Raw genomic sequence first — 27,320 nt, forward strand, 5'->3', positions numbered from 1 at the left:
GTGGCTACTATGGTCATGCAGTTTCTAGCCAGTCGTATTCTTCCTCTCTTCCTGTGATGAGAGGGAGAGAGGAAGAATAACAGGTGATCCAACATCAGTTAGCATTTGTCTGAGCAAATTATGTGTCCGATCAGTCAGAAAGAGTCTTCTCATTTTAAAACTGATTTTCTAAAAAAAAATTATGTATGAAGAGAATGGACGGATTGTTTCTGTTAATTTCACAAATGAATATTTTTTGGAGGGGGGAATTAATTCTATATTAGTTGATTTTAAAAACTGGGGTGGGATGGGGAGAATAGGTATATATACTATTGATATCCATCATACTGTTGTTACTTGTTTGTATATATAAACCATAGGTTCAATCCAACATAGCGCAAGTGGACTTTCTCTTGCTCTCCTCCCCTGCTGTGCCCCCTAAATCTGCTCCAGAGGATCCCCCAACCCTCCAGAGCAGATTTGTGAGGCGTGCAGGGGACTGTGGGGGGAGGGGAAATCCATTTTCTCAGCGCTTTCTATTCCACTGGTGGATGGGCAGCACTGGATGCAATCCCAAGATTGTCATTGCAGTCTAAGAGAAGAGGAGGAGGTGTAGTCCAGCACAAACATTTCAGAAATTCCAACCTTAAAAGCAGCCTAAAAAAATCATTTAAAATGAATAAAAGCATAAAAATAAAAGCTTCTCTCCAGTGACCCAATAATGCAGGTCTTTGGTGCTTTGTAAAGCAAGTGCTGCCCCAAATAACCATGAATATTTGTAGCTCTCCCCACTTGTTTTTTATGTTTTAAACATCAGACCAACTATTTCAGTTAATCAGTTTACATGATTTCTATCACATTTTATGAAGTGGGCTTATATGATGATACATATAAATACTTATCTTCTTTTTTTGCTGATTGAAGTTATCAATGATGACACCAATAAATAGATTCAGAGTGAAGAATGATCCAAAGATTATGAAGATAACAAAGTAAAGATACATATAAAGGTTGTCTTCATAGTTAGGCTGATCAAGTACCTACAAAATAAGTAAAATGACTGCAAAACCTGCAACAAAATAGTTTGCTAAAACATGCAAGTTAGCACTGATGTAAAATATATCTCTGTAGGATTATATCTTCATTTTGATTTGTCAGCATGCCTGCAATTCCTTATGTTATCAAACCAATGAGGGTGTTATTTAATTTGAGCGGAAGTTGTGTTCACATTTCCATTAATATCAAGTATATTTTATAAACTACATTCTAGTGACTTTGCAAGAATAGTCCAAGAATACAGTGCACTTACTTTTCTTGAGTCAACTGCTGCATACATAATATCCATCCATCCTTTAAACGTAGCCTATATCCAGAAAATATTTAACATATAAAACTCTGAACTTCTGATAGTGTTCAGTGTTTTGTATTGCAGTTTTTATCAACAATAAAACATTACAGCAGTAATACTTTTTATATAAAATAGATTAATGAGTCGTTCAAGCTAAAATCTTTGCCAAACATGCAGTATATCCAGACATGCATGTTTACTAAAAAGTGTCCCACTGCATTTAATGAGACTTATTCCCATGTACAGGTACAAAGGATTGCAGCATAACAGTGCTAAGCAAGTTCACTCAGAATCAAGACCCATTGTTTTCAGAGGGGCTTACTCCTAGGGAAGTCTGCATAGGATTGCAATCTCAGGGCACAATCCTATGGAGATAGTTGCCTGCCTCCGAACTTGGAGGTGGCTGACTATCCAATGCAGGGTGGGCGGAGTGCAGAGGGGATCTCCTCCTCCACGCTGTGGCCATCCTGCATTTGCAGCTAGACAGCTGATTTCAGCTGTCTAACCGGGGAGCTTCAGAGCGTGGGGTGGGGGGGAGAGGCTGGACTGCGCCTTGGAAGTGTTGTAACGGCACTTCCGCACTCCCCTCCCCTGGGAATGCCCCCTTTTCAGCCACTCCAAACTGCTCTTCTAAGCGCAGAGCTGGGAATGAGCTGCACCTCTTATGAGGTGGCGGGGGTGGGGAGCCAGATTTCTGGGAACCGAGCTCAGTGTGCTGCCTCCGGGCTTGGTTTTCAGAAACCGAAAAATTGTATGGCTGTCTAGACACTGCCTAGCAGCCATAGGATTGCACCCTAAGTTAGTTAAATGTAGTTCATGATGAAATAAATGGACAATATAGTCATGATTTAAGTCACATTAATTTCAGTGGGAAGTAAGTGCAACTAACTTAGTGTGGATCCAACCCTAACTTTTATGATAATTCAGTAGCAGACAAATCTTTAAAGTCCACTGTTTCAGTATATTCATTAAACAGAGCATAGGTATGAAAGGTGATACATTTAGAAATACAGAAATAAACATATCTATTTATTAATTAACTTGTATCCCACGCCGTAACATAAAGTTCTATAGGTGGCTTACAGTAAATAAGTATAAAAATAATTTAAATGCCAAACAAAACATAAAACCATAAAATCAAAACAGCACAAACACAGCAACAGAAAAGCACACTCACACACACAGCAACCAAGTTAAAACACAGATTGTAAAACAGAAAGCCCCAGAATTTGAGTTATTTAGAAGGCCTGGGTGAATAAAAAAGTTTTCACCTGGTGCCAAAAACACCACAAAGATAGCACCAGGAGAACGTGTCTTGGAAGGATGTTCTATAACTGGGATGCCACTACCAAAAAGGCCCTCTTCCTGGTGGGCACCCACCTCACTTCATTGGGTGGGGGCACTTGGAGCAGGTCCTCTGAAGAAGATCTTAATGCACAGGTTCATTCAGATTTTTATGCTCTTACAGTGCAATCCTGTGCATGTTTACTCAGATGTAAGTCCCCCTGTGTTTAATCGGGCTTACTTTCTAGTAAGTGGGTTTAGGATTGCAGCCTTAAGTGTTATCCTCCCCCCCCACACACAACTCTCATGCAGAAGAATCCATACTGCCAAGAAAGTCCAGATGACATATTTCTTTAATGCAAATACAGCAGTGAGAAAAATTAGACACATTCTTAAAACCATGAGTGTTAACAGAAAAAGGAACACCTGCATCTAGCATACTGCAGTAAGAACCGTATTTCAAGGGACTAGCATTTAAATTCAAAGAAACAAACCCTGCTTCTTATTATATACTACCCAACTACATTCAGTCATTTGAACCCACCATAAACCTTAGGATCAAAAATGTGTTCTTAGTGCCACTAGTGACTAATAACCCTTGTAAATCTGATCTCAGATACAAAGGACTGATCAAAATAAATTATTAGCAGGAGAATGCATATCAACTCTCTCTATAAAAGTTGGTTCCTAAGATTCTGTCATGCTAGCAGCAGACTTGGGCATCACACTGTAGCTTGACCAAAAATACAACTAAGGCAAGGCTACGCAGAATCCTACAATATGGCGACAGTCCTACTGCTGCTTGGATGTAAGCTAAGCACTACCACTGAACAAAGTGGAACTTAATTCTGAACTGACATGCGTAGGATTGCACTGAAAATAACTTTAGCTCAACTGAGCATTGTATTACTTGTTACGTTGTTCCCTAGTCTCTGCATTTAGACCAGCTTTAATTTTCCTTCTATAGATCTATCAGTAATGAATCAGGTCTTACTGTCTGTTATGCACTGACTGGTTGTTCCTAGGGAAAACTTTTAGCTCAGCTCAAACCCACTGATTCTTCCATAGGAATAAACCATCCTCCGCCCTGCTTCTCTGTTGCTATCCTGAGTTACAGCCTGGAAAGCCAGGCCTTGCATTGTCTTTTCATCTCATCCGTATTGTTTCTTTTATCTCATCCGACTTCACCCTTCCATTTGTCCTTTTTCTACAGTTAAGTATTGATATTCTGTATTTCTTAGCTGCTCAGGTTCTGTTATCAGTTATACTGAAGATTGATTTCCACAAAAGTGTGGAACGGATGTGAGTTTAGCTGTCTGGATAGATACCCAGCCAAGAACATTACCTACATTTAGGTTCTGGTGTTCTACAATGGTATTCCCCCTTAGGCCCCTTCACCAAATAATTTCTGGCTACAGGCCAGATCCCTGGTGGCATTTTTGTTTGTTTTTTGTTTCTGGGCTTGTCAGAAAACAATCAGCTTAGTCTTGCAGTCAGAATCCACCCTTTTCCTACACTTTTTGGTTGCTCAGAAAGCAATAGGAATTCCCACACTAGGTCCTGCCTACTGGACAGCGCATCAAGGCTTGGAAAGATTGAGAGTGTAAACACATGACTTGGCATCTATGGATTTTGGTAGATTAGGGGAACTCAATACAGAAAACGCATAGTTAAAAAGGAAGAACAAAACTGAGCACAAAGGAGAATCTCACATGTTTTAACAAGTCCAATTTATGGCAAACATGCTCTCAAATTTCACAAGAGAATGTCTGGCTGGATTACCTTCTAATATTTTATCTCACCCTTTCTCTCCTAAGAACCTTCTACCTCCACTCTTGTCTCATGTGCCACAGAAACTTCCTTGAGCAGGAGTCACATCCATTTAGCTCTAGCCTCAGATTAGACTGTTATTCAGCCTACTTAGCCACTGGTCCTGGGTGAAGTAAAATATTTATCTTGTTGTGCCTAGTTATGTTTACTTGTGTCTAATAGAATTCAATAGGATATAATTGCCTTCCTTTAAGCAGGCTGCCATTGAAAGCAATGGGACTTAAGTCTTTCGCTGTGTGCATAAGTCTTATTGATTTCAATGGAAATTAGGTTCACCTGCTATTCTCCATATTATGCCCCTAGTATCCAAAACATAATCCAACCAATGGGGTAGCCATGTCAAAAGCTATTTATTTATTTATTTATTTATTTATTTATTACATTTATATTCTGCCTTTTTTCCTCTTGCAAGGAACCCAAAGCAGGTTACATGGCCCTCCTCCTCTCCATTTTATTCTCACAACAACCCTGTGGGGTAGGTTAGGCTGAGAGTCAGTGACTGGCCCAGAGTCACCCAGTGAGCTTCATGGCCAAGTGGGGACTAGAACCCAGATCTCCCGAGTGTCAGTCCAGCACTCTAACCACTATACTACACTGGCTCTTTTCATTGTCCCAGTGAACTTCTAGAACTTCCTTTACATACAAAAGGATGTAAAGAAGCAGAAAAAGACTGATAGAGTAGACAGGAAAGTATAAGATATTTCCATTTTAGTACAAAATGGGGAGCCCAAACATGTTAATTGTGAGTTTAGTTATTCAGGACTGGTACGATGCTTGCCTGAAGAAATATTTATATAAATGATAGGAAAGGGGAAACCTTAGGTACTATCAATCAAAGAAATTAGATGATTGATGCTATGGATAAACTACTGCAAGTACTTTATAGAACACCTAGGAATCCGTCGCGTAACTACTAGCGCTGCTGATTTCATAACCACAGCATGTAACTCAATAACTCAGGTTAAGATCGTGAAGCTATTCAAATTGAAAATGAAAGATAGAGTTGGAGTAGAATATGTTTTTACAACCTCTTACAAGCTGACAAAATAGGTATGGCATACACCTTATGTGCATTGGTATAACTCAGCCTTATATCTAAGGCTTCAATCCTATTCATAATCAGTAGGGAAATTAGTGGGACTTAAGTCCAGGGAAACATGCATCAGATTGTACTGTAAGTGACTAAAACAAAACAAAATACAAAACCCTGAACTAACGTTTTAGTATACACTAAGTAGACAAGAAACCTGTAAAGAGTATTCACTTACTACTTGCAGTAAAGAGAGATATCCAAATCCTACATTATCAAAATTAACTTTCACGTTTTTCCATCTGGCTGTTTTGTTTGCTTGTATGAGTTGCTCACACTGACTCTTATTGTTAACTTCATCGATTGTGAACATGTCACCAGTTGTAGTGTTAACACAGTGGTAGAATTTGCCAGCAAACATGTTTACTCCCATGATACTGAAAATTAGCCAGAATATAAGACAAACAAGAAGCACATTCATGATGGATGGAATTGCTCCTAGAAGGGCATTCACAACCACCTAGTACACAAATACAGGAAGAAAAGAAAACAGTGTAAGAAATTTTTCAGCAGTAATGTAATTACTCTGTTGTACCAATCCACAATTGTTCTACTTTTTAAATTAAGGCTAGTTCTAAAACGGCTAATCATAATTTTGTTTGCAACAGTCACTATTTTTTAAATGTAATGTTTCACATATTCAACAAGACAACAAAGATGAGAAAATGAAAATATCTACATAAAAGCAAAAAATAAAAAAACCCTGATAATAGTAACATGAAGATTGCTGATCTGTAAAAAAAAGAGAGAGAGAGAGATGTTAAAATACTGGTGCAGAAAATGAAAATATAAAAAGGAAATAAATTATTCCATATAAACTGAAATGATTATATACTATCTCTAAACCTAAGAACACCAATGTAAAGAATGTTATTAAGAGAACCAAGTCAAGAATTAGTACATATCTTGAGTACATTTAACCATGCATTATTATTACCAAGATTGATTTCTTTGCATAAGAAAACCAGACAGTTTTGCAATATGTGCTTATCTTAATAATCACATAGTTTATTTCAAGCTCCAGTCTTTATTAGGCAGTTTAATCTATTTCCAATTAAGCATGTTGTTAAAAAATTAACAATTCACAAATCAATAGAGGGAAGTGGTTAGTTAAAGGATCAGAAACATTTAAACACAGAATAAATAAAGATATTGGCCTAACTCCTTTACTACAATACCATTGTAAGTTTATCTAATAAAATATGGCTGGGAAGAGATACTATCAAGAAGCACATTGGATCCTAACAGCAAAATCCAATGGGGTGCTTACAGCCCTGCTGATTCTCTTCTGCTCCGTCAGTTATGTTGTGCAAGCAGCCCCTACCCTTGCGCAATAACAATTTAGCGCTTCTGGGGCAACCCAAAGGAGGCAGGTTGGTGGAGCTCGCATAAGGGAGCTGCGCTGACCTGCCTCCTTCCAGAAATGAGTGTTTCCACTCATTTTGGGGCTTCCCCTAGGAAGCACTAAATCTCCCTTGTGTAAGTGGTGGGTCCTACTTGCGCAATGGAATCGGTGAGACCCACTGCTTGAGAAAGGGAATCGACAGGGCATAAGCACCCCACTGGATTCTACCCTAAGACCCAATGAGCAGAGTTCTACTCATGGGAACGGTGCACGTTGTGCCGACTAATGGAAGGGCGGATTTTAATTGATTCCCCATGCAGTCCCCTGGGGGGGGGGTAGGGGGCTGCAGGGAGGGAGGATCAGTGGAAATCACCTTCTCCCATTCTGTTAGTACAGGGGTGAACACCTTGTGGCTCTCTAGTTGTTGTTGGACTGCATCTCCCACCAATATCCTGGCCAGCATAGACAATGGTGAGGGATAATGGGAGTTGCAGGCCAACAACATCTGGAGAGCCACAAGTTGCCCACACTGTTTTAGTGGGAACCTCTGTGGATCAAAGGCCCTTCTGTTACAGGAAGAACTGCTTCTGTGAACAGAAGGGCTCCTTTGGATCTAACCCAAGGTTTCAGTCCTACCTAAAATTGCTGCACTGTTTGATGGTGGAAGAGCATCAATATTTAAACAAGAAATATACCTTCTTTCTATATTAAGTAGCATGGCTCTGATCCAAAATTGTATAGACAGAGCAACCAGGACTATATTTGTGGAACCCTTTCCGAAAATGAAATTCCACTAATTAGATTTTTGGCAGGGAAGCCTGAATCCCCATCACCACCACTTTTCCTGTTGTTGGGATTTTAACTTTTTAAGAAGGGCTCTGCATGCACAGTCTGAAGAAGTGCGCATGCAGGACCCATTTATGGTTTCCATCCAGGTGGGGATATGCATGCAGAAGCCTGCAACTGCATCAGCAGATTTGAACATTAATCATTTTATGAATGTTAAGCTATCCTAGAGAAATTTCCCATCAGTGATTTCCTGGATTAATAAATATATTGTTTCTCAGGTTATGCTGAGAGAGAGATACTTCTCAGAGCCACCCACTACCCTATATAAAGTGTTTGTTGAGGAGAGAAAAAACAGGAACTGGCAGCTGCTCATAAAACAGTCCTTGCTAGCAGATTAAAAGACCATTAAGACTGTTAACTACCATGAGAATGTATTTCGGGGTTGAAAGGCAGTAGAATGCATCATAACTTTTGAAAGAAGAGACTATTTGGCAAATCAGTGCTGTTCCTGATCTGTGAATAATGTCAACACTGTAGTCTGATGGTGCTTGGTGGCAAAGGAAAGGCCTGGAGGAACTGAGCTGCCACCATGTTGGAAGTGGTGCTGTTTGGAAACACTGTAGTTCACCTCCTCATTATTAGAGTTCCTTTGAATGCGAAAGTCAAAATTTCTAACCATTTAGTGAAGGAACTTTTGAACAGTTTCCAGCTCTTTATAATCCTTTCCTACTCAGTCAGGGCTGGCCCTACCACTAGACAGGGTGAGGTGACTGCCTCAGGTAGAAGATGCTGAGGGTCAGCAGCACCAGCTCCCTCGGCTATCCCTCCTGAGCCCCTGGCTGTTCCTCTCTCTTGGAGGATAGGACTGTGTATGCCACACAGCCTGTCCTAGGTCCCTAAATAAGCTTGGTACTCTCTGCTGTGGTGGAGAACAGTAAGCCATCAGCACTGTTGAAGTAAGAATCAACTTCCAGTCCAGTTGGCTTCTGTACAGGGAATGCAGAGAGCACACCATAAAAATTGTACATGGACCTTCCATGGTCCAAAGCCTTCCCAGGTTCACTCTCTTTTTGTGTTGCCAATCCTGAGAAGTAGGAAGGACAGAGTAGCCTTTCCAGAATCAGTTAGCATCAGGGGAGGAAGCAACTACATTTGCAAGTCTTGGGGACTGTGAAGGAAGCAGCAGATATTATCATCAGCATTGTACTACTCAAGGAACAATCATAGTAGGCCTGAAGAACCTACTACAAATCCAGAGAGAGCCTCTGCTTCCAGCCTCTGTTTTCCTTTTGAGTAAAACCCGGAACCTTCCATATTAACTAGTAAGGTGGATTTGTGGGGGGTGGGGGGGAGAAAAGGCCACTGTCTATATTCAACTATCTAGTGAGGTTCAGCCTGACTCAGATAATTTTCAAATGGGCCAGATAGCAACTGTACCACTTAAGTAGGTTTGATGGCTGAGTGGAAAGTTACATCTTCGTATGATGCTTGGGCAGCTTATTAAGAAAACAACTTTTTAACATCGGTGCCATCTACATGGAAACAAAATGAGAAGTGCTTTCTGGTTATATCTTGATTTTCATGAAATTGCTTTGGTCCGTTAGGGGCACAGAAAGCAAGAAAAGTGGTGTATACACTACCTAAAACCCCGTTTTCATGGGTCATACAACACCTGAAATCCCCAGAGTTCAGGGTTGGGTGGGCAGAGTATAAATGAACATCGTCAACCCTGTAGATGCTACTCAGTGAATGAAAGAGGCTTGTTCCCCGCCCCTGTCTATACTCCCCTGCTCAGGGAAGTTTGCTCGAAGTGCTGAATGAAGCCCCTGTAGTTTACCCCACATCTCTCCCCTCTCATCCATCATTGGGATACTGTGAAACATTAAAAGATACTTTGCTATTGTGAATGGGAAATACAGGCTACATATTGTGGATGGCGAAAGCAGCTACTGCGCTATTGTGAAACAGCACTATTGTGATTTTCTGAATGGGAAATACAGGCTACATACTGTGAATGGGTAAAGTAGCTACTGTGCTATTGTGAAACAACGCTATTGTGATTTTCTGAATGGGAAATACAGGCTACATACTGTGAATGGGTAAAGTAGCTACTGTGCTATTGTGAATGCTTGAAACAATACTGTTTCAATACTTGGATACTGTGAATTGGGGAAAGAGGCTAAATATGGTGAATGGGAAAGCAGCCCTACTGCGAATGGGAAAAAAAAGAGTAAATGGGGGAAAGGAGAGGGCACCCCCTGACTAGGTCACTGCCAGGTCACAAAAATAGGCACACCCAGTATTTAATGTAGGGGAATGGGACACACTGCAGCGGAACCGCATGGGAGCCACATTTAAGGAAAACACACACACGAAAAGGACTTTCCGAAAATGCACCTTTTCCAGAGGGAAGCTGCGAGACTGGTGCAGATTGGCGACAATGTCATCTGTTGCAAACGATGCTGATGTGTTGTCGCTCTGCACTAAATCGGCCATGTAGATTGCGCCATGTATGGGACTGGTATCAGGTGTGAAGGATTTTGGTTGAGGATACGCATGCATGAAAAGTTCCTTAAAGTGGAATCCTATATACACTTACCTAGATTGTAGCCTTAACGCCTTTAGGGGTCCAATCCTATGGGGATAGTTAGCTGCCTCCTACCTCGAAGGCGGCCAACTATCCAATGCAGGGTGGGTGGAGCGCAGAGGGGATCTTCTCCTTTGTGCTCCAGCCGCCCTACATTTGCGGCTAGACAGCCAATTTAGGCTGTCTAACCAGGGCACCTCAGGACGGGTGGGGGAGGCTGAACAGTGCATAGGAAGCATCATAATGGCACTTCTGTGGTCCCCTCCCCTCCCCGCCCCCAGGAACGACTGTTTTTCGGTTGCTCCATGCGGCTCTTCTGAGCACGAAGCCGGGGATGAACTGTGCCTCTTATGAGGAGGTGGGGGCGGGGAGCCGGAGTGCTGACTCCAAGCTCAGTTCTGAGAAACCGAAAAATCTTATGGCCATCTAGCTGCTGTCTAGTGGCCATAGGATTGTGCCCTAAAAGACTGTCAATTGTGAATGTTGCCAGAAACACTTTCTCTATAGGAAGAATTGGAATTTATTGGGATTAGTTTGTGCAGAAAAGTAGATTGTAAATCTCTATCTGCTAGTTTGGACAGAATATATATTTTCTTTCAACATAGACATGAAGAGAAGATGTATGTGATGTAACACAGGACAGTCTAGTACAGGTGGATATTGGAAATAGTATTAAAAAAAAGTAGGAAAAACACAGAGATATTATCTGGCCTATGAGCTCCGCAAGTCACTGCCCTCCACGTTCCCTTTGCTCTTGTGTTTGTGAGCTTTGTAGCGTGTTCTTATTTACATATATAAACAGAGGTTATGACTGGTTGGGCTCCTAGGAGCAGGGGTAGGGAGAAGGTAGACCTTCAGATGTTTTGGATTTCAACTCCCAGAAGCCCCTGCCAAATGGCCAATCATCAGGAATGCAAGGTCACCCTTGCCTTAGAGCTCATACAGCTGCCTATGAAATTCTTCCATCCCCTGATTAAGTTAAATAGCAGTTCTTCAAAACTAGCTTGCTTCAAGCCCAGTTAATCATTTTACAGCTTTATGTTCTCTCTCTTTCACAAAACTGTCCAGTCACGGAGTCTCCTTCTCCCACCCTGATTTCCCTGTAGGCATAATCTGCAGTTATTTTGGAAATTGCCAGCATACTAGGCTCTGTCTCCTGTGTTCCAGCTACTCTATTTTAAGTGCTTAAGTAGTGCAGCTGGCCGTAGTCCTAGACTGTCAGAGATTGTGGGGCATGGTGTTCTCGCAGGGAGGCTCTGTCTTCTAAGATAAGGGCTTGCATTCATCTATTCTAAACCTAAATGGAAGTCACATGGCAAGGTCATGTGACTTCCATTTGCCTGGCTGAATGGCAGAATGATTGTTTGAACAGAATCCTACATTCTCAGAGCGAACTCCTTCTCCACATGTAGATCCATATGTTGCTAAAATGGCACCATCCATGCACAAGGGGAGGGAGTATCAGGCTTTAGGAAACCCAAGATTTGTAGAAGTACCCCCCAAAAGTGGCACCCCCCCAATAGGGGGGAGGGGGTATCAGGCTTTAGGAAACCCAAGATTTGTAGAAGTACCCCCCAAAAGTGGCACCCCCCCAATAGGGGGGAGGGGGTATCAGGCTTTAGGAAACCCAAGATTTGTAGGAGTACCCCACAAAAGTGGCACCCCCCCAATAGGTCAGTGAGGCCTGAGCATGCTCAGTGGACATGGAATGCTCATTGATGGGGGTGGGGACAGGAAACCTATATGTGTGGAATGGAGTGAGGTGGCATGGCAACCTACATCATGGTGAAACCAAGCAATGGCTTAAGAAAATTGTACTGGAATGTGGAGGGGATAACTGGCATGAGTAAACAGGTTTACTCAAAAGTAAGTCTCACTGAGCTCAATGAGGTTTACCCCCTAGTAAGTGTGTCTAGGATTGCAGACTTACTGACTGAAAAAAGTTATTTGGCTTGGATCTAGACTTAAGAGTAGATCCATACTTAGAGTAGACATTAATCATTGAGTCCCACTGATTTCAGTGAGTCTGTTCTAAGTATGTTTGCATCCAACATGTGTCTAAAATTTCAGTGCAGGTCATTCATACTTTTGAAAATACTTTTTGCATAGACTAAGTTCCTGAGAAAATTTGCCTGAAAGAAAGCAGATATTTCATTTTCCCAAAGTTTTTTTTTTTTTTTTTACTAAAACAGTGGATACAGCAGTGTTTTTATAGTAACATTGGATTGGATCCAAATGACAGTGAGCATTAGGAAAACAACCACTACTGCTCTTCTGCAAAAGCTTGCACAAGAGTTCAAACAGTACAATAATTGGTAGGTCTATAGAAAGTGGAGAGTGCAAAAGCTGGTTTGAAACTCAACATTAAAAAAACTCAGATCATGGCATCTGGCCCCGTCACTTCCTGGCATATAGAAGGGGAAGAAATGGAAGCAGTGACAGAGTTAATTTTCTTGGGCTCCAAGATCACCGCAGACGGTGACTGTAGCCATGAAATTAAAAGACGCTTGCTCCTTGGGAGGAAAGCTATAGCAAACCTAGACAGCATAGTAAGAAGCAGAGACATCACCTTGCCGACAAAGGTTTGTATAATCAAAGCTATGGTTTTCCCAGTAGCAACGTATGGCTGTGAGAGCTGGACTATAAGGAAGGCTGAGCGCTGAAGAATTGATGCTTTCGAACTGTGGTGCTGGAGAAGACTCTTACGAGTCCCCTGGACTGCAAGAAGGTCAAACCAGTCCATACTAAAGGAAATCAACCCTGACTGCTCATTGGAAGGACAGATACTGAAGCTGAAGCTCAAATATTTTGGCCACCTAATGCGAAGAGAAAACTCCCTGGAAAAGATCGTAATGCTGGGAAAGATTGAAGGCAAAAGGAGAAGGAGACGGCAGAGGATGAGATGACTAGATAGCATCACCGATGCAATGAATATGGACTTGAGCGCACTCCGGGAGAGAGCGCAGGACAGGAAGGCCTGGCGTGCTATGGTCCATGGGGTCACGAAGAGTCGGACATGACTGAACGACTGAACAACAACAAAATTAGAAGTTCTCATGCTTCTGCTTGGTAAGGTCTTATGCAAAGGGAAGAACGTAACTGAAATTGGAGTACAATCCTATGAATCCTTACCTGGACATGAGTCCCAATGAGCACAGAAGGATGTACTTCTGAGTAAAGATGCACAATCCTATGCATATTTACTCAGAAGAAAACCTCATGGAGTTCAATGGGACTTACTCCCAGGTAAGTGTGGATAGTGTTGCCGCCTAGTTTCACTCTTCTTGCACAGCACTCTAATGTGTGGTATGAAACAGCCCTTCCATGACCTGAAGATGGTTTCCATATGTGCAAGGGCACCTTTGGCTCCCATTGATTTTAATATTCAAATATGTTTCTTCCCTTTCTTGTCATTATGCCCCTGCTATAGCATGAAACGATTAAGGGGTGAAAGCAGTATGAAACAATCATGCTGTGAAAAGTAACTGCAAAAGGGCTGAAGGGAGGAATTAGTGGTCCATGTCACTCACAACAAATAAATTAGCTATACACAGAGAATTTAATAACTGGACCTATAAACATTTAAAATAATTTTATGATATTGTCAATTGTAAAATGAGTTGTTAATGGATCAATATAAGAGGCATTTAAAATATATATGTTGAATTGTATAGAATAATTTTCAGGATATCACTTCTTAATGTTGCTACCTCAGAAACTGGACTGGAAATTTGAAATATGATAAACTTTAAAGCAATCAGCCAGAAATGTGCATAAGACATGCAAAACTAAAACTTCAAGGTGGATTAATTCTTAAAAACTCCCTTTTTGCTTTTCTGCTCTAAGAGAAATATATCAAGCACGGCATAACATGCTCTCTTCCAGTGAGTTTACACATAAAGACATGCTTTATTGCTACAGAAACCAATCCTCTAAATTTAGCAAAGCAATGGATATTGATTTTTCTGCATTTACAATAACATACATATTCTGAACTACTGCAAGAGCATTACGTTACAGGAAGTATTAAAAATGATAAATATGAAGCAATGGGTATATTCAAATCTCTTTTTGCAAGTAGTTATAAGAATATATCTACATGTTCCAAGATTAGAATATAGCTCTCCATCTGTAGCAGATTTAATTCAAATGAAAGTGGTTATTTACTTTGCCTTCCAGCACCTATGTGGAGTAACAATTGTTTAAATTTACTTTTAAATGTATTAAAACAGTTCTCAGAATGACACAACAGATGTGAATTTCTTCTGCTTTGGTGAAATTTTCCCTTGTCCATAATGGGCTATTATTTGACTGCTAAAAGAGTTGAGTTATATTTCACAGACTTACATTGTCCTTAGGTCTTGGGTTTGTCTTCTGCGTACAAATAATTTTACCAGTTTTTGAACAGAGAACTCATACGAAATTAATTTGAAGTTCCACATTTAAATATAAGTAAGCAAATGTGTGAAAACTGAAGCTTGATACTTGGGAACCAACAGATCAAAATCTAGGCTTTAATGGCATGGAAAGAGATTGAAAAGGTTCTTTAAAATTTTGTATGGTACATTCCAGCAATTAATTAAATGAAACCAAATATGTCTTATAGCACAAAGACTAATTTTCATTTAAGTTTGAACAGTACATATTATTGCCAACTCAGAATCTGACAACAAACGTTTTCAATATAATTAATGGTCTTGTTTATGAGGGTATTAGTTTCCAGTGCCTTCTGCTACTTCTTAATTGCTTAATAGTTTTCATCGCTGAACTATCTTCAGATTAATTTGACATCTCCTGAACTCAAAAGCTGCAATTTGCCACAGCTTGTAAGAATAAAATCAAGGTGGGCAACTAACTACTGCCTGCCAACCTTAGGTCTAAAATGGCCTCCTGCCCTATTTGGCTATTAGGCTACCACAGAATCAGAGCTCACAAAGCCCTGATTCAGCACCAGTCTCTGTACACTGCATGTTAGAACAAAATGCTGATACATAATGGGAGTGAAGTGCCCAAAAGGTCCCAATGGAGGAGTTTTGGGGGTCCCTGCCTGGGGTCCCCAGGATAAAGACCTCATGGAAAACCACCAATGACTAATACATAAATATGTTATCACATAACAAACTTCATGAAGCATCCTAATGGGCACAGTCTGTTGCTGCGCTGGCAATAGCTGAACCCCATTTATATGGAGCATATGTCACTGAACCACTGCTCCCCTTGAAGAAAGCAAAGAGGTAGTAATGATGTGCAAAGAGATATTTGTCTGCCACCAACCTCATCCTGCCTTTATCGTTTCCCTCAGAATGAAGTTGCTGAAATAAGACAGCTTTCATAGCACATCAGTGACTCCGTTGAGAGCTGGTCAGATATATCTTGCAATGTTTTATGTGAGTTCTTTTGCTGTTCACGAATCATTCATTAACAGACACTGATTTCTGTGAATGCATACTCTTTCTAAATTTTGGCCAAATGTTTTGGACAAACATTTTTTTTACTGTGTAAGGTGTTTGCGCACTTTATTCATGGGCTAATCTGTTTATTATTGACTTTATGTTATTGGACCACCAGAGTCAGGGCTTATTTCTTTTACTCCTTAACTCAATGAGATAAACCTTTTTAAGAGCAGGAAAATGCATAAGAAATGGCGAATAACTGATACCATTGTGTACACATAACTCCTTGGTTCCTTCTGAATACCATTAACCAGAAAAGTTGCAACGGAAATTGTGAATGGAAAGATGAAACCAAGTATAATCATATTTCTTTTCTTATGAACCAGATGTGTATTGAAATAATTTTTCAGATTGCCATATTCTTGGTACTCATATTACATGAACATTTAGCATCATTGCCGTTCTTGAAGGTTATTTAGGAAGGAGTACAAAGGATAACAGTTCCCCAAACATTTGTGCCAACAAAAACATATTTGCAAGAATGTTCATGAATAGTAAATAAAAAGAAGTATGAACATGAATAAACTAAACAGTCAGTTGAAAACTGAATGAATGTTCGTGAACACTACAGGAATTTACCAGCTCTTACCCTATTCCACTGCTGACTTCTCAATTCATGAATTTCTTGTTTAAAGGGATTTGTTGAAATTAAGGGGTGGTTAGATGCACCTGAAATTCATGTATCGAGTCAGTTTCAATTTACAATATTTCTTCTTAGAAATTTTGAAGAAAAGTTATGCAACCTGATGGATACAATTTGAGGAACTGAGCTCCAATAATCTGAATTTCATTTCATGGTAGGTACTGGTGTGAGTTTACATCTAAGAACTATAGACAGCATGTTATCAGCTGTCCATCTCACTAGAAAGGTTTCCTTTTATCATTATTTAAAAGCTGTTTCCTCTTATGTTTCCATGAAGTGGCAAAAAAGCATTCTCTAAAAATAACAGGTTTGTGAACATCATGCAGCTTGGATCAGGTTGTATACAAAGGTAAATTAATGTTTTCAACTGAAGTCTTTGGAGTTTACAAATTCACCCATTAACTTTAGTGAAGAGAAGAAATCAGAGATATAGTGTGTAAGGAACTTTTCAGAGATTAAGAAGTGACCTTGACTTGCTCCAGAAAGCAAATTTAGAATACTGGATGATTTATATAAATAATACTGGGGATTTGCTGGAATTATTTAACTCTATTGGAAATTATTAGCTATTGTGAAAAAAGATTCAATTGAATTATCTGATTAATTGGCCATTTAAACAGGTTTAGTCCAATTAATGAGATTAACGAGTTAAAAGTTATTGAACTGTCTACATAGTATGAGTTCTAAATTGTCCTTCTATGCCACTTTAGTAGTTCAGTGGAAAAAATTGAGACATGCTCCTATTTGGAGACAAGACTCTAATTAAATCTGACCTACTGGATGAAAACCTAAACTGAAGCCTGTGTAATCATTAATTTTGGTGGGAGCACAGTTTTCCCATTAAGTTAAATACTAGTAAGAACACATAGATCTGAATTTATGAGAGCAGATATGCTTTTAAACAGTTGTGTGGCATAAACCAGGTTTGTGAAGTAAAAAACTTAATTTGTTCACGGGAGCAAATTACACAAAATCTACTCACCTTTAAAATCACAATCAGCAAATCTGCTAAAATACGTTTATGACAAACTCCTCAAATTGGCCAGAAAGTAAAGTAATATAAATGCATAAGCTAATATGTGGTATTGAATAAGGGCTTAAGGTTAGCTAATGAAGCCTTTTGCGTATCTATTATTGATAAATATGCAACAGAATGAAAGGGCAGCATTTCTGCATGGATTTATCATTCCTTATATGACATGCATGGAACATTCCTTATATTTAGGCATGCATTTTATTTATGAGCAGCTTTTCTCTCATTTCATCTTACCCTCATCCCTTCAAATCTTGACAAGGCTCTTAAAGGTCTCAAAGCTCTCAGTGTCCTAAGGGACTTAATGGCACCAAGTTCTGAATAACCCAGTGCATTTGCTGTTAAGCTAACCAAAGATACCTGTGAAAAACAAAAACAAAATCACCCCTTTGCATTACATTATGTTTAAAGACTTCTAGGAAGACTTCATATTTTCAAGAATGTTTACTCTGGAGGAATCACAGGAATCCAAAGGTCATCAAGTACTCCTTAATACATCAGCTCCGCTCATGAAAGCTTGGTGAGTAGATCACAGTGGCCAAAATGGCTTCTACAATTCATTTGGGCATGTGTAAGGAAGCTTAGCACAGCTGAGCCTCTCTATGTATGGTCAAAACCCTTCAATATTGTAAAAACTCAGTAAAAAAAACACACCTTCACCATATTGCAGGATCATCAGAATATAAGATGGTGGGTTAGCAGCACACAACATGATTTTATTTTTAAAACCAGGCAAATTTTATCTGCAGTTAAAAGCCTGGAGAGAATTATCCACATCACATAGGGCTTAAGATACCTTTTTATAAATCGTAAATATTTATGGATACATATGGATACACACGCATGTACGTACACGTGCACACACACACACAATCTCTTAACTGACTATCTTGTTTAAATATCATTAAAATGCCCTTAGGCAACAGGGCATTCCAAATGCTGTGATTTGTATTTGTAATAGCTGATGGAATTTGTCAGCACCAAGTGTTGCTATAGAATCTACATCAGTAGATCTCTAATTGGGAATCTTGTTAATATAGTGCTAATAAAGTATACATTGTAACATTTTACCACAATATTTTACTTACTTCCAAGGCAATATTTGGCAGTCATGGAATCATTTTTTGAGCCTTTCTGTATGGAAAAGTTATATGGAAACTAGCTATCCACGTAACTTTAATGGGAATGTGTCCATGAAGTGGGACCTATTTTTCTGATAATTGACTGAGTGCTTGATAATATAGTGGAATCAGCCTTTAAAAGGAGATTATAGCACACGTCATATGTTGTTGTTGATCAAAACGAACAACAAAATAAGCCTTAAAAAGAAAAAAAAATATTTACTGACAGTTTAAGAAGAGGGCCTAATAAAAGAAACCCTATATACTAACAGTGATTAGGGATGACAGAGAATTCTGCCACAGACTCCAGTGAGGCCGGATTCTTTAGAATCTGCCCCCCTGGAATCCATGACGGAATGGCCTCTCCCCCCCCGCCACCCCGCGAAATCCCCCCTGGGACGGATCTTACCTGGTGGCGGATGCAGCGGCGGCTCTGGCTGGTCATAGCAGCTGCCATTTGCGTCCTTGCAGTCAGCCATGATAGGCTATGTAAGCATTTATGTAGCCTATCACAGCAAAGAGCAGGGATACAAATGGCGTAGCGGCCACTGCGACGGCCGCCATTTGCGGCTGCAGCAGCCCGGCCGTGGCCGGAACTCTGGCTGCAGCTGGCCCCGGCCGGTGGCTCTGCGGAGCCGGCCAGGGAGGATTCCAGGGGGAGGGACGGAGCGCCTCCCTCCCACTGTGGATGCCCTGGAGCGGATCCAGGTAAGACTTTCGTACATCTCTAATAGTGACCTCATTTTTCAACTGTGAACCTTTACGAAGCCAAAACAGCACCATTAGGTATCAGCCTGCTTGGGTGATAAGTTTGCAGAAGTACAAACATCTTTAGGGGAGAAAACCTGAGGGTGGGGGACCCCAAAACTGGCCAGTGACCATGCTGACTGACTCTTGAAGAGAGAAAATGGGCTGGGGAGGGGGGTGTAATGGGGTACCCTTGAAGAGTGAATGGCTGGCTGGAACCCTAAACAGCAGCACTCCACCGCAAGATTTTGTTGCAGGTCCCACTTGGATGTAGAAATACTTAGACAATAGGGTACATACATCAACAATCAGGAAATCCAGCCAACACCAGGCATTAGTGAAGTACGTTTGATATCCATATGCTACCCACTTCAGAAGCATCTCAAGAATGAAGATATATGTGAAGACCTTGTCAGCATATTCCAGCATGGTCTTGATAGTTTTCCTCTGTTCAATGTATATGTCTTCAAATGCCTGTAAATTGTTCCCAATAGTTATTTTTTTAATTAAAGTAGAAGAAGAGGTAGAAAGCCCTGCATTTCAGTTTCCTTCTATTTTTACGGAAGCTCCTTTAAAATCACACCTTTTAGAGAAGATGTTCCAGCTCTACTATACAGGAAAATGACACACATTCCATCCATTATCTTTATTTCTTTTACACAGGTTATTTCCTCATACAAGGAAGAAGCATGGTACTGTTTTCTCCCCCTGTAAGGCCCCAGGCCTGAAGCAAGCTATTAGTAGTTTTAGAGGCGCTTAGGTGCTCTCTGATTTTGGTCAGTTGGCAGGCTGTTTTCCCTAACAGGCCTCTTGATTTACCAGGAGGAGTCAAAGGGCTGATAGCAGTGGTCTCAAGCGCATTCCATATTAATGAGTAGAGTGCTTTATCAAGATGTGCCTGGGAAGCAAAGTTTTTTTGTCTTAAAACTGCAGGTGGCTGTGCTGAGAACCAAGTGCTGTTAGTCTATGCTGGGAATGAACGCTAGGGGGCGCTTGCTGCCATCATGCTGCCTCATTGCTAACATGTATGCTATAAAACCCATGTTACCCCATGGCTCTGGGTTCAGAGAAGCTGTCTGATCCAACCACTGGGTATGCCTGTGTGCTGTCAGTTATTCAATAAAGTACTCCTTGTAAATAAACCTGGACCTGATTTATCACTATCTTGGCACCTCTAAATTAAGAGGTCAAAGCCCACAGCCGGGGCAATACACCCCCCGACTGGAATGCTCATAATACTGATATATCATCTGTTAAACACAACCTCCTCAATGTTTTTGTAATGGTTGACAGTGTCTTTGATCCAGTTAAGGCTCCCATCAGTGGAATGGGGAGGCAATTTTCAGGGATTCCCCTTTCCTTCAGCAGCCCCAGTTCCCCCCAAAATCTGCTCCCGGGGATTGAGGGACCCTTTGGAATAGTGTCACCTCCCTCCCTGACCTGCTGGCAGAAAGGTCCACTGATCAAACTGCATTCCAAGAGTGGAGAGTTGCCAACTGGATCCAATCCTGAGTCACAGCAGTTGCCCCCATGCCCCCGCCAGACTTTATAAAAAGAAACACAGCCAGCAGAGGCTAATACTGTACACAAATAAATGTGTGGGCTGAAGCGAGTCTAAATGATACAACTGATTTCCTATCTCTCCTATATTAGCTGTTAGGTAGCTCACGGTACTGTTCTTCTCTTGCCCTGTCAGTGGCTCTAATATCAGTGAACAACTGCACGTCCAAGTAAAAAAAAATGAAATGCTCACTTTGTATAAGGTATCTCATGGACACTAGAGATGATTGGAATGCATTCAGAAGTTTTCCCAGTCTCTAATTTACATTTCAAAGTTTCCATAATTTTGGCCATTGTTTTTAAAGTGCAAATGAGATGTTTTGCACTTACAATGCAAAAAATGTATTTTTTAAAACCACGTTTTAAAACCATTTCTAAAAACCAGTTTTTTAAAAAATGCATTTCCTGTTTTCACTTACCAGAGCACCACTGCTAAGAAGAATCATAAAGACAATGAAGGTTTCAAACCAGTTGTGTTCAACTATTCGGAAACAAGTTTTTCTAAGATTCCACCACTGTTTTCCTCTCCCGTCTTCTACGCTCACTTGACAGCACTTGAACCTTTGCATACAACCTAAAACGTATTACATTTTGAGAAGACAGAAGAGAAAAAGGTAATAATTTTGCTTCACATTTTTCACAGTAATGTCTGAATAAGCAAATTATCATCTTTCCACAAGATGTTATCTACACCTAGAAGTTGGTTTACATTTCTTTAGAGTTCTTTTCTTTTAGTAATAAAACTAAACAGAAGCCTAGCAAACTTATCAGATGTTTAATATTGTCTTCCCTGACCTTCTGTAAAACAAGCTTCAGGTTCAAGTGCTTCCTCAGGTTCAGCTTCAGGTTGCTCTTCTGCAGGAAGTCCAATATCAACTGTGCTTCCTTCAGATGAGCTAGATGTAGTTAGCTTCTGTTAAAGAAAATGTTTGTTATAGTTAATGAATTTAAGCTGGGAAGAAAGAAACACCATTGGTACAGAAAACAGCAATAGTTAGTTGTACCTTTGCTTTGAGATAGCAAGGGTAGGAAATGGCTTATTTATTAAAGTTTGATGAGTTACCTCCAGCAGTTTGACAGGTATTACCTGTTTTCTTTCTCATAGACTTTACTGGCATTAAACTTTACAGGCTGATTTCTCCATTTGTAGAATGGGAAACTGTTTGTTGTGCCAGTTCAGGGGGAAGGTCTAGTATGTACTTTGCCCTATTACTACTGTAACGTGGTTGTAGTTTTTATAGACTAGATGATCTTCAAGGTTCCTTACAACTCTATAATTCTGTGTAGATAGTATTGGTTGCCAGTTGGGTACTTGTAACATGGGATGGTAGCTTCAGTTGCATAATTTCAGTTGCATAGAGTCCAAGTGTCTATTCCAGGGAGCAGACAGATATGGAACTTAGGTCTGCCACTGGCAGCTCCGCCCACCCCACCCCACCCCACCCCGCTTCAAGGTAGTGGTGAAGCTGGAACTAGCTGCAGCACAGGATACCATACCATATCCGTATTTCCTAAATAATGTGGCCCTTAAAAGCTGTAATTTCCCAGCATTTGGAGCTAGGGTGAAGATGAAAAACTCTTAACACAACACGTTAAACCAAAAGGTTTTTTGTTAATTGAATAGTATATTAAATGATAATGCTGACAGTATAAACATACATGTATGACATGTAACTTTGCTATTCTCTCCCTTGATGCTTTATGAATGAACCATATATATGAATCTAATTGCTGCTGAAATCTGTATGCTAAAATTTCAAACACTGCATTTTCCTAGGTATGAAGATGTGATAATGTCATCATTGCAAAACCCATTTAACTGGAAAATGGCATAAAATATGTGATAGAAAAATGTAGGACTGAAGAAGACAAGATTGAATTTATAGTAGCAATAACAGTGAAGTAGATGACAAATTCAATTTTAGATTCTTTCTGTTACATTGGATAAATTTTGGTATCCTAAAGGGGGAATCCTACGCAGGTTTAGACAGAAAAAAGTGCTAAAACTCCCAGCATTCTCCAGCCAGGAGTGCTGGGTGGGGAATGGTTGGAGTTGTAGGATGTTTTCTGTCTAAATATGTGTAGGATTGCACCCTAATCCTCTAATCTCTTTGTATGTAAGTATCTTACATTGCTTAATGCCTGAAAACAACACAGAAGTGTATCACAATTATTACCTTTTTCTAGGAGATGAATCCTTGGTTCCCAGGAGTTATAGGATTCTTCAGAAAACTCACGTTGATGCCACAGACAGAGCCCTGACTTCAGAGGGTTTTTTTCCGAAGTCGGAGCCCCCCTCCACTCAAACCCCATGGCGGTTTTCACAGTGGCTCCCTCTATGAGGTCGGAACTCCAACTTCGGGGGGGATGGGCATTTCAGGGGGATGGGCATTTCAGAGGGGTGGGCAGGGAGGGAGTGGCTGAGGATCTGAGGGATCCTAAACCCTCCCAGCTCCCAAACATGCCCCCATCCCCATAAAACATTGACGTAGCACATCTACATGTTTCCCTTCCAGTTCCAGCAATAGGAGGGAATTTTTCTTCCATCCTCCCACCACAATTCCGCTGTCGGAAATAGCATAGGATCACTCTCTAAATCAAGTAGATAAATAGCATGTAAAAGCTTACCTCTTTGCTTTCTTCCAAATCTGATTCACTGCTAAATTCTTCAGTGTTTAAATTTTCAAAATCTGATTCTCCAACAGCAATTGGCACAGTCACGGTCAGGCTCGGATTGTTTATGAATGACATGTAATCACTTTCATCAACAATATATTTTCCTACGCTGCTACCTGTGCCTATGCCACTTGTGCCGGTTCCATTTCCATCCTTAAAATAATCCAGATCTTTGCAAATTTCAATGGTATGGTTAGAAATGCAGCTGTGCTTGTTGTTCAGCTCTTCGAGCGGTTTGATTTCATCTAATGCTTTTTGCCTTTTAATAAAGGATTTCTGGATGAATTCACGGATTTTTCTTTTCACATAGTCTATTCCTTTATCTATTCTTGCTATAGAAATCTGGAGATTGTTCATTTCGTTGTCATCATCTGTGGCAGCAAGGTTGTCTGCACTAAATGAGCTCAGTAGCAAGGCCAAAAACAGATTCAGTACCTAAGGTGAGGAGGGAAAAAGATCCTAATTTTTGCTCAGTAGACACTATGCACTAGAATAACGTATCTGAGATATATTACAGACCTACAGCCCAGTACATAACCCTAGCCTTGTAAACACAGGAGGAATCCATGAATGGTGAAGTTATACACCACTCAGAAGGTGAGTAAGGGCTGGCAGGACGCACACACATCCTGGCAATAGTACTCTGCTAGCAAATCCAGTCCCTGGTCTTCTTCTCTTTAGCCTCCTGTCTGCAGTGCCTGATATGGCCCTGGGGTACCTCCTGGCAATTCCTGTGCTCGGTGTTGCACATTCCTATTCTAGATCATGGTAGGTTTTACATTGGCACAAAATCCTACACAGTGAAAGGAATTGTTGTTGCTGAAATAATTTCTTCCATACCTTGCAAGGTGAGTGCCTTGCACAGTCCCATTACATCCCCTAGAAGCCTTGATCTGATTTGATCTTAAGCAACTCCTTCTGATTTATGCACCTTGAAGCAGCATTGAGGTAATGTGTGTGTGTGTGTGCGTGTGTGCAATGTTGGTTTTGCTCCTACTGGTGTTAGTGTTATTCAGACATGAAGCTTGGTATTAATAGCTTTCAGCCTTGCAGTTAGCCATTTGCCCACTGTGAGTAACCAGTTTGTTTGGCTCAGTAATTTTAGGGATGTCAGAGAATTCCACGACGGATCTCGGTGAGGCCAAATGCCAGTGCATTCAGCCCCCCGAAATCCGTTGTGGAACGAAGCCCCCCCCCCACGAAAGGTGCGTGGGACGAAGTCCCTGCCGCCCCCACCCCATGAAAGGTGCGCGAAACGGAGCACTTACCTGCTCCCATCCACACTGCTTTGCGAATGGCGGCCGTCCTGCGGCCGCCATTCGCTTCCTCCTCTTCAAGCCATGATAGGCTACATAAATACTTATGTAGCCTATCACGGCTAACGTAGGGACACCATTTGCGTCCTTGCGGAGGCCGTGATAGGCTACATAAGTATTTACGTAGCCTATCACGGCTCAATACAGGGACGCAAATGGTGGCAGCTACGACAGCCGCCATTTGCCTCCCTGCAGGGCTGGTGGCTCCGCGGCTTGGCTGTGGAGCGGAGCCGGCCAGGCAGGATTCCAGGGGGAGGGACGGAGCGCCTCCCCCCCACCGCGGATGCCCCTCAGCGGAGCAAGGTACAGGATTCGTACATCCCTAAGTAATTTCCAGATGCAACACTCAAGCTGTATTGTGATGCACAGACATATACAAGGGATAACATATTTTTTGTGGGCTGGTGAATATGTTTTTGCTTACCAATACTTCTAGCGGTAGAATGAATATTCAACACTGAGCACAATGTCTTATACTTATATGAAAAAAAGCATTTAACAGGCCTTGAAAAGCATGTGTTTAAGAGCTTTGATGAAGGAGCACAGACTGTTTCTTGCTAGACGCAGCCTCATTTTGATCTAGAGTAAATATTTAATTTTTTTAAGGTTACATACCACTAAATTTCCAATTACCATGACCATCATGAAGACAGTAAGGCACATTGTTTGTCCAGCAACCTCCATACAGTCCCACATGGTTTCTATCCATTCTCCACAAAGTACTCGGAACACGATCAGGAAAGAGTGGAAAAAGTCATTCATGTGCCAGCGTGGAAGTTCACAGTCTTTTGCAATCTTGCACACACATTCCTTGTAGCTTTTACCAAACAGCTGCATACCAACCACAGCAAAAATGAAGACAATGATGGCCAGGACCAAGGTCAGATTTCCCAAAGCACCCACGGAGTTGCCAATAATTTTGATCAGCATATTTAATGTTGGCCAGGATTTCGCCAATTTGAAAACTCGCAACTGAAACACAAAGAAGTGACAAAGGGTATCTGTAAGGATGAAGACAAGTTAATGAAAAGTTCATGGGCCCACTCCAGCAAAAGTTAGGTGCAGGAAAGTTCCACTGAAATCAGTGGTGCTTCAGTTAATCACAACTAACACTTGTAATCCTCGTCATCAGTATCTAGAAATAGGCCTTATGTAACTCCTTAGAATTATACTATTAAGGCTGCACTTATAGAGTCAAACCTCCTTAGAACTGCAGTATAAAGCTGCAATGCATGCTCTTTGTAGTAGTAAGTCTCATTGAAACCAGTATGTATTCAGTAAACACATACTATTTTATTTGTTTCAACAGAATTTAGTCACAGCTGACTTTTACTGGGTTGTGCTCTCTATATTTCAAGCTTTCCATTCAAAATATCTCTACAGAAGTTTTTTGTTTTTTTTTAAAGGTAAGATACTTGGAGTTGTATTCAGCGATGTCCTGCTGCTGGCAGAAAGGTTCTTGGATCCAGCAAAGGCTTTCGTCACTGGGATGGGTGGGTGGGTGAGATTTTCACCAATTCTTCCTCCCCTTACAGCCCTCTCCACCACTTCCCACATTGTTCTGAAGGATTCTTCAGCCTTCTGAAACAGATCTTTAGGAGTGCGTGGGGAGGGGAAATTGATGGAAATCACCTCTATCCCCACTCTGCTTATAGAAACTTCCACTGGATCAAACAGCCTTCCATCAGTGGGAGGACACTCTTGGATACAACACTTAGAATGATCATAAAGGAAGACTATTAAGAAGCAATCCTGTTCCTTACTCCTGCGTTCTACTAACAAGTCTCCACCCTGCATACGACATGCACGGGCTACATCTCCCACAGCTTTTTTAATCCGCTCCGCTAATTTAATAGGGTTCACATCTCCGTTTTCTCTTGAGTTAGAGACTTAACTACCACAAAAAAATAGATTTTCCCCTTTCCATAGGAGAGAGGGAGGAAACACTCTAACAAAATCTCCTGTTTTCTTCCTCTTTACTCAGAACCCATCCCCTTCTTCCTCCTCGCCCCAGTCTTCCATATGTCCCTCTGTACTTTCTCTGCCTGACTCAGGCAAAGAAAGGTCCCCCATTCTCCCAGCTATCAAGACAAGAATCTGGGCCTGGCCTACAACTCCCAGCATGTCCCACCCAGCCATGCTGGCTGAGACATGCTGGGAGTTATAGGCCTTTTTTCTGTCTAAATATGCATAGAATTGTGCCCTTAAACACTAAAATCGACTGAATATATTATAGATTCGGCATTGTAACACATTAACTTAACCTGGAAAGACAAAAGTGCTGTATTTAGGCTTGTCTTCGTAAATATGCAATAACATTTTGTTGCTTGAGACAATTACCAATCTGAAAGATCGGAGAACTGATAGTCCTTCCACATCTGATAGACCAAGCTCCACCAAACTAAGGGTGACAATGAAGCCATCAAAAATGTTCCAGCCTTCTTGGAAGTAATAATAGGGATCCATGGCTACTAGTTTGAGAACCATCTCTCCTGTGAAGATTCCAGTGAAAACCTAAG

At 40.9% G+C, this 27,320-nt stretch overlaps 1 protein-coding gene and 1 long non-coding RNA gene across 3 annotated transcripts in view; one reads left to right on the forward strand and one right to left on the reverse strand.

Annotated features, from left to right (window-relative positions):
• The window catches only part of LOC146358475 (uncharacterized), a 41,850-nt gene extending 18,082 nt beyond the window's left edge, over positions 1–23,768 (forward strand). The window contains exons 5-8 of the long non-coding RNA XR_014784614.1: positions 16,424–16,502; positions 17,793–17,901; positions 21,232–21,423; positions 22,997–23,768. This is a non-coding gene — a long non-coding RNA (uncharacterized LOC146358475). The remainder of the gene's footprint in view (positions 1–16,423; positions 16,503–17,792; positions 17,902–21,231; positions 21,424–22,996) is intronic.
• The window catches only part of LOC146358476 (sodium channel protein type 1 subunit alpha), a 70,391-nt gene that overhangs the window by 8,512 nt on the left and 34,559 nt on the right, over positions 1–27,320 (reverse strand). For both annotated transcript variants that reach the window (XM_084811912.1, XM_084811907.1), the window contains exons 14-23: positions 27,142–27,315; positions 25,417–25,773; positions 23,438–23,920; positions 21,605–21,722; positions 21,229–21,383; positions 19,550–19,723; positions 17,619–17,741; positions 5,710–5,991; positions 1,289–1,342; positions 882–1,019 (exon numbers count right to left, since the gene is read on the reverse strand). In XM_084811912.1, coding sequence (XP_084668038.1) covers positions 882–1,019; positions 1,289–1,342; positions 5,710–5,991; positions 17,619–17,741; positions 19,550–19,723; positions 21,229–21,383; positions 21,605–21,722; positions 23,438–23,920; positions 25,417–25,773; positions 27,142–27,315 — 2,058 coding nt within the window. The remainder of the gene's footprint in view (positions 1–881; positions 1,020–1,288; positions 1,343–5,709; positions 5,992–17,618; positions 17,742–19,549; positions 19,724–21,228; positions 21,384–21,604; positions 21,723–23,437; positions 23,921–25,416; positions 25,774–27,141; positions 27,316–27,320) is intronic.

The sequence above is a fragment of the Heloderma suspectum genome, chromosome 1, assembly GCF_057233095.1.
Source record: "Heloderma suspectum isolate Gila_16-S chromosome 1, 16-S_ref, whole genome shotgun sequence".
NCBI classification, from domain to species: Eukaryota; Metazoa; Chordata; class Lepidosauria; order Squamata; family Helodermatidae; genus Heloderma; species Heloderma suspectum.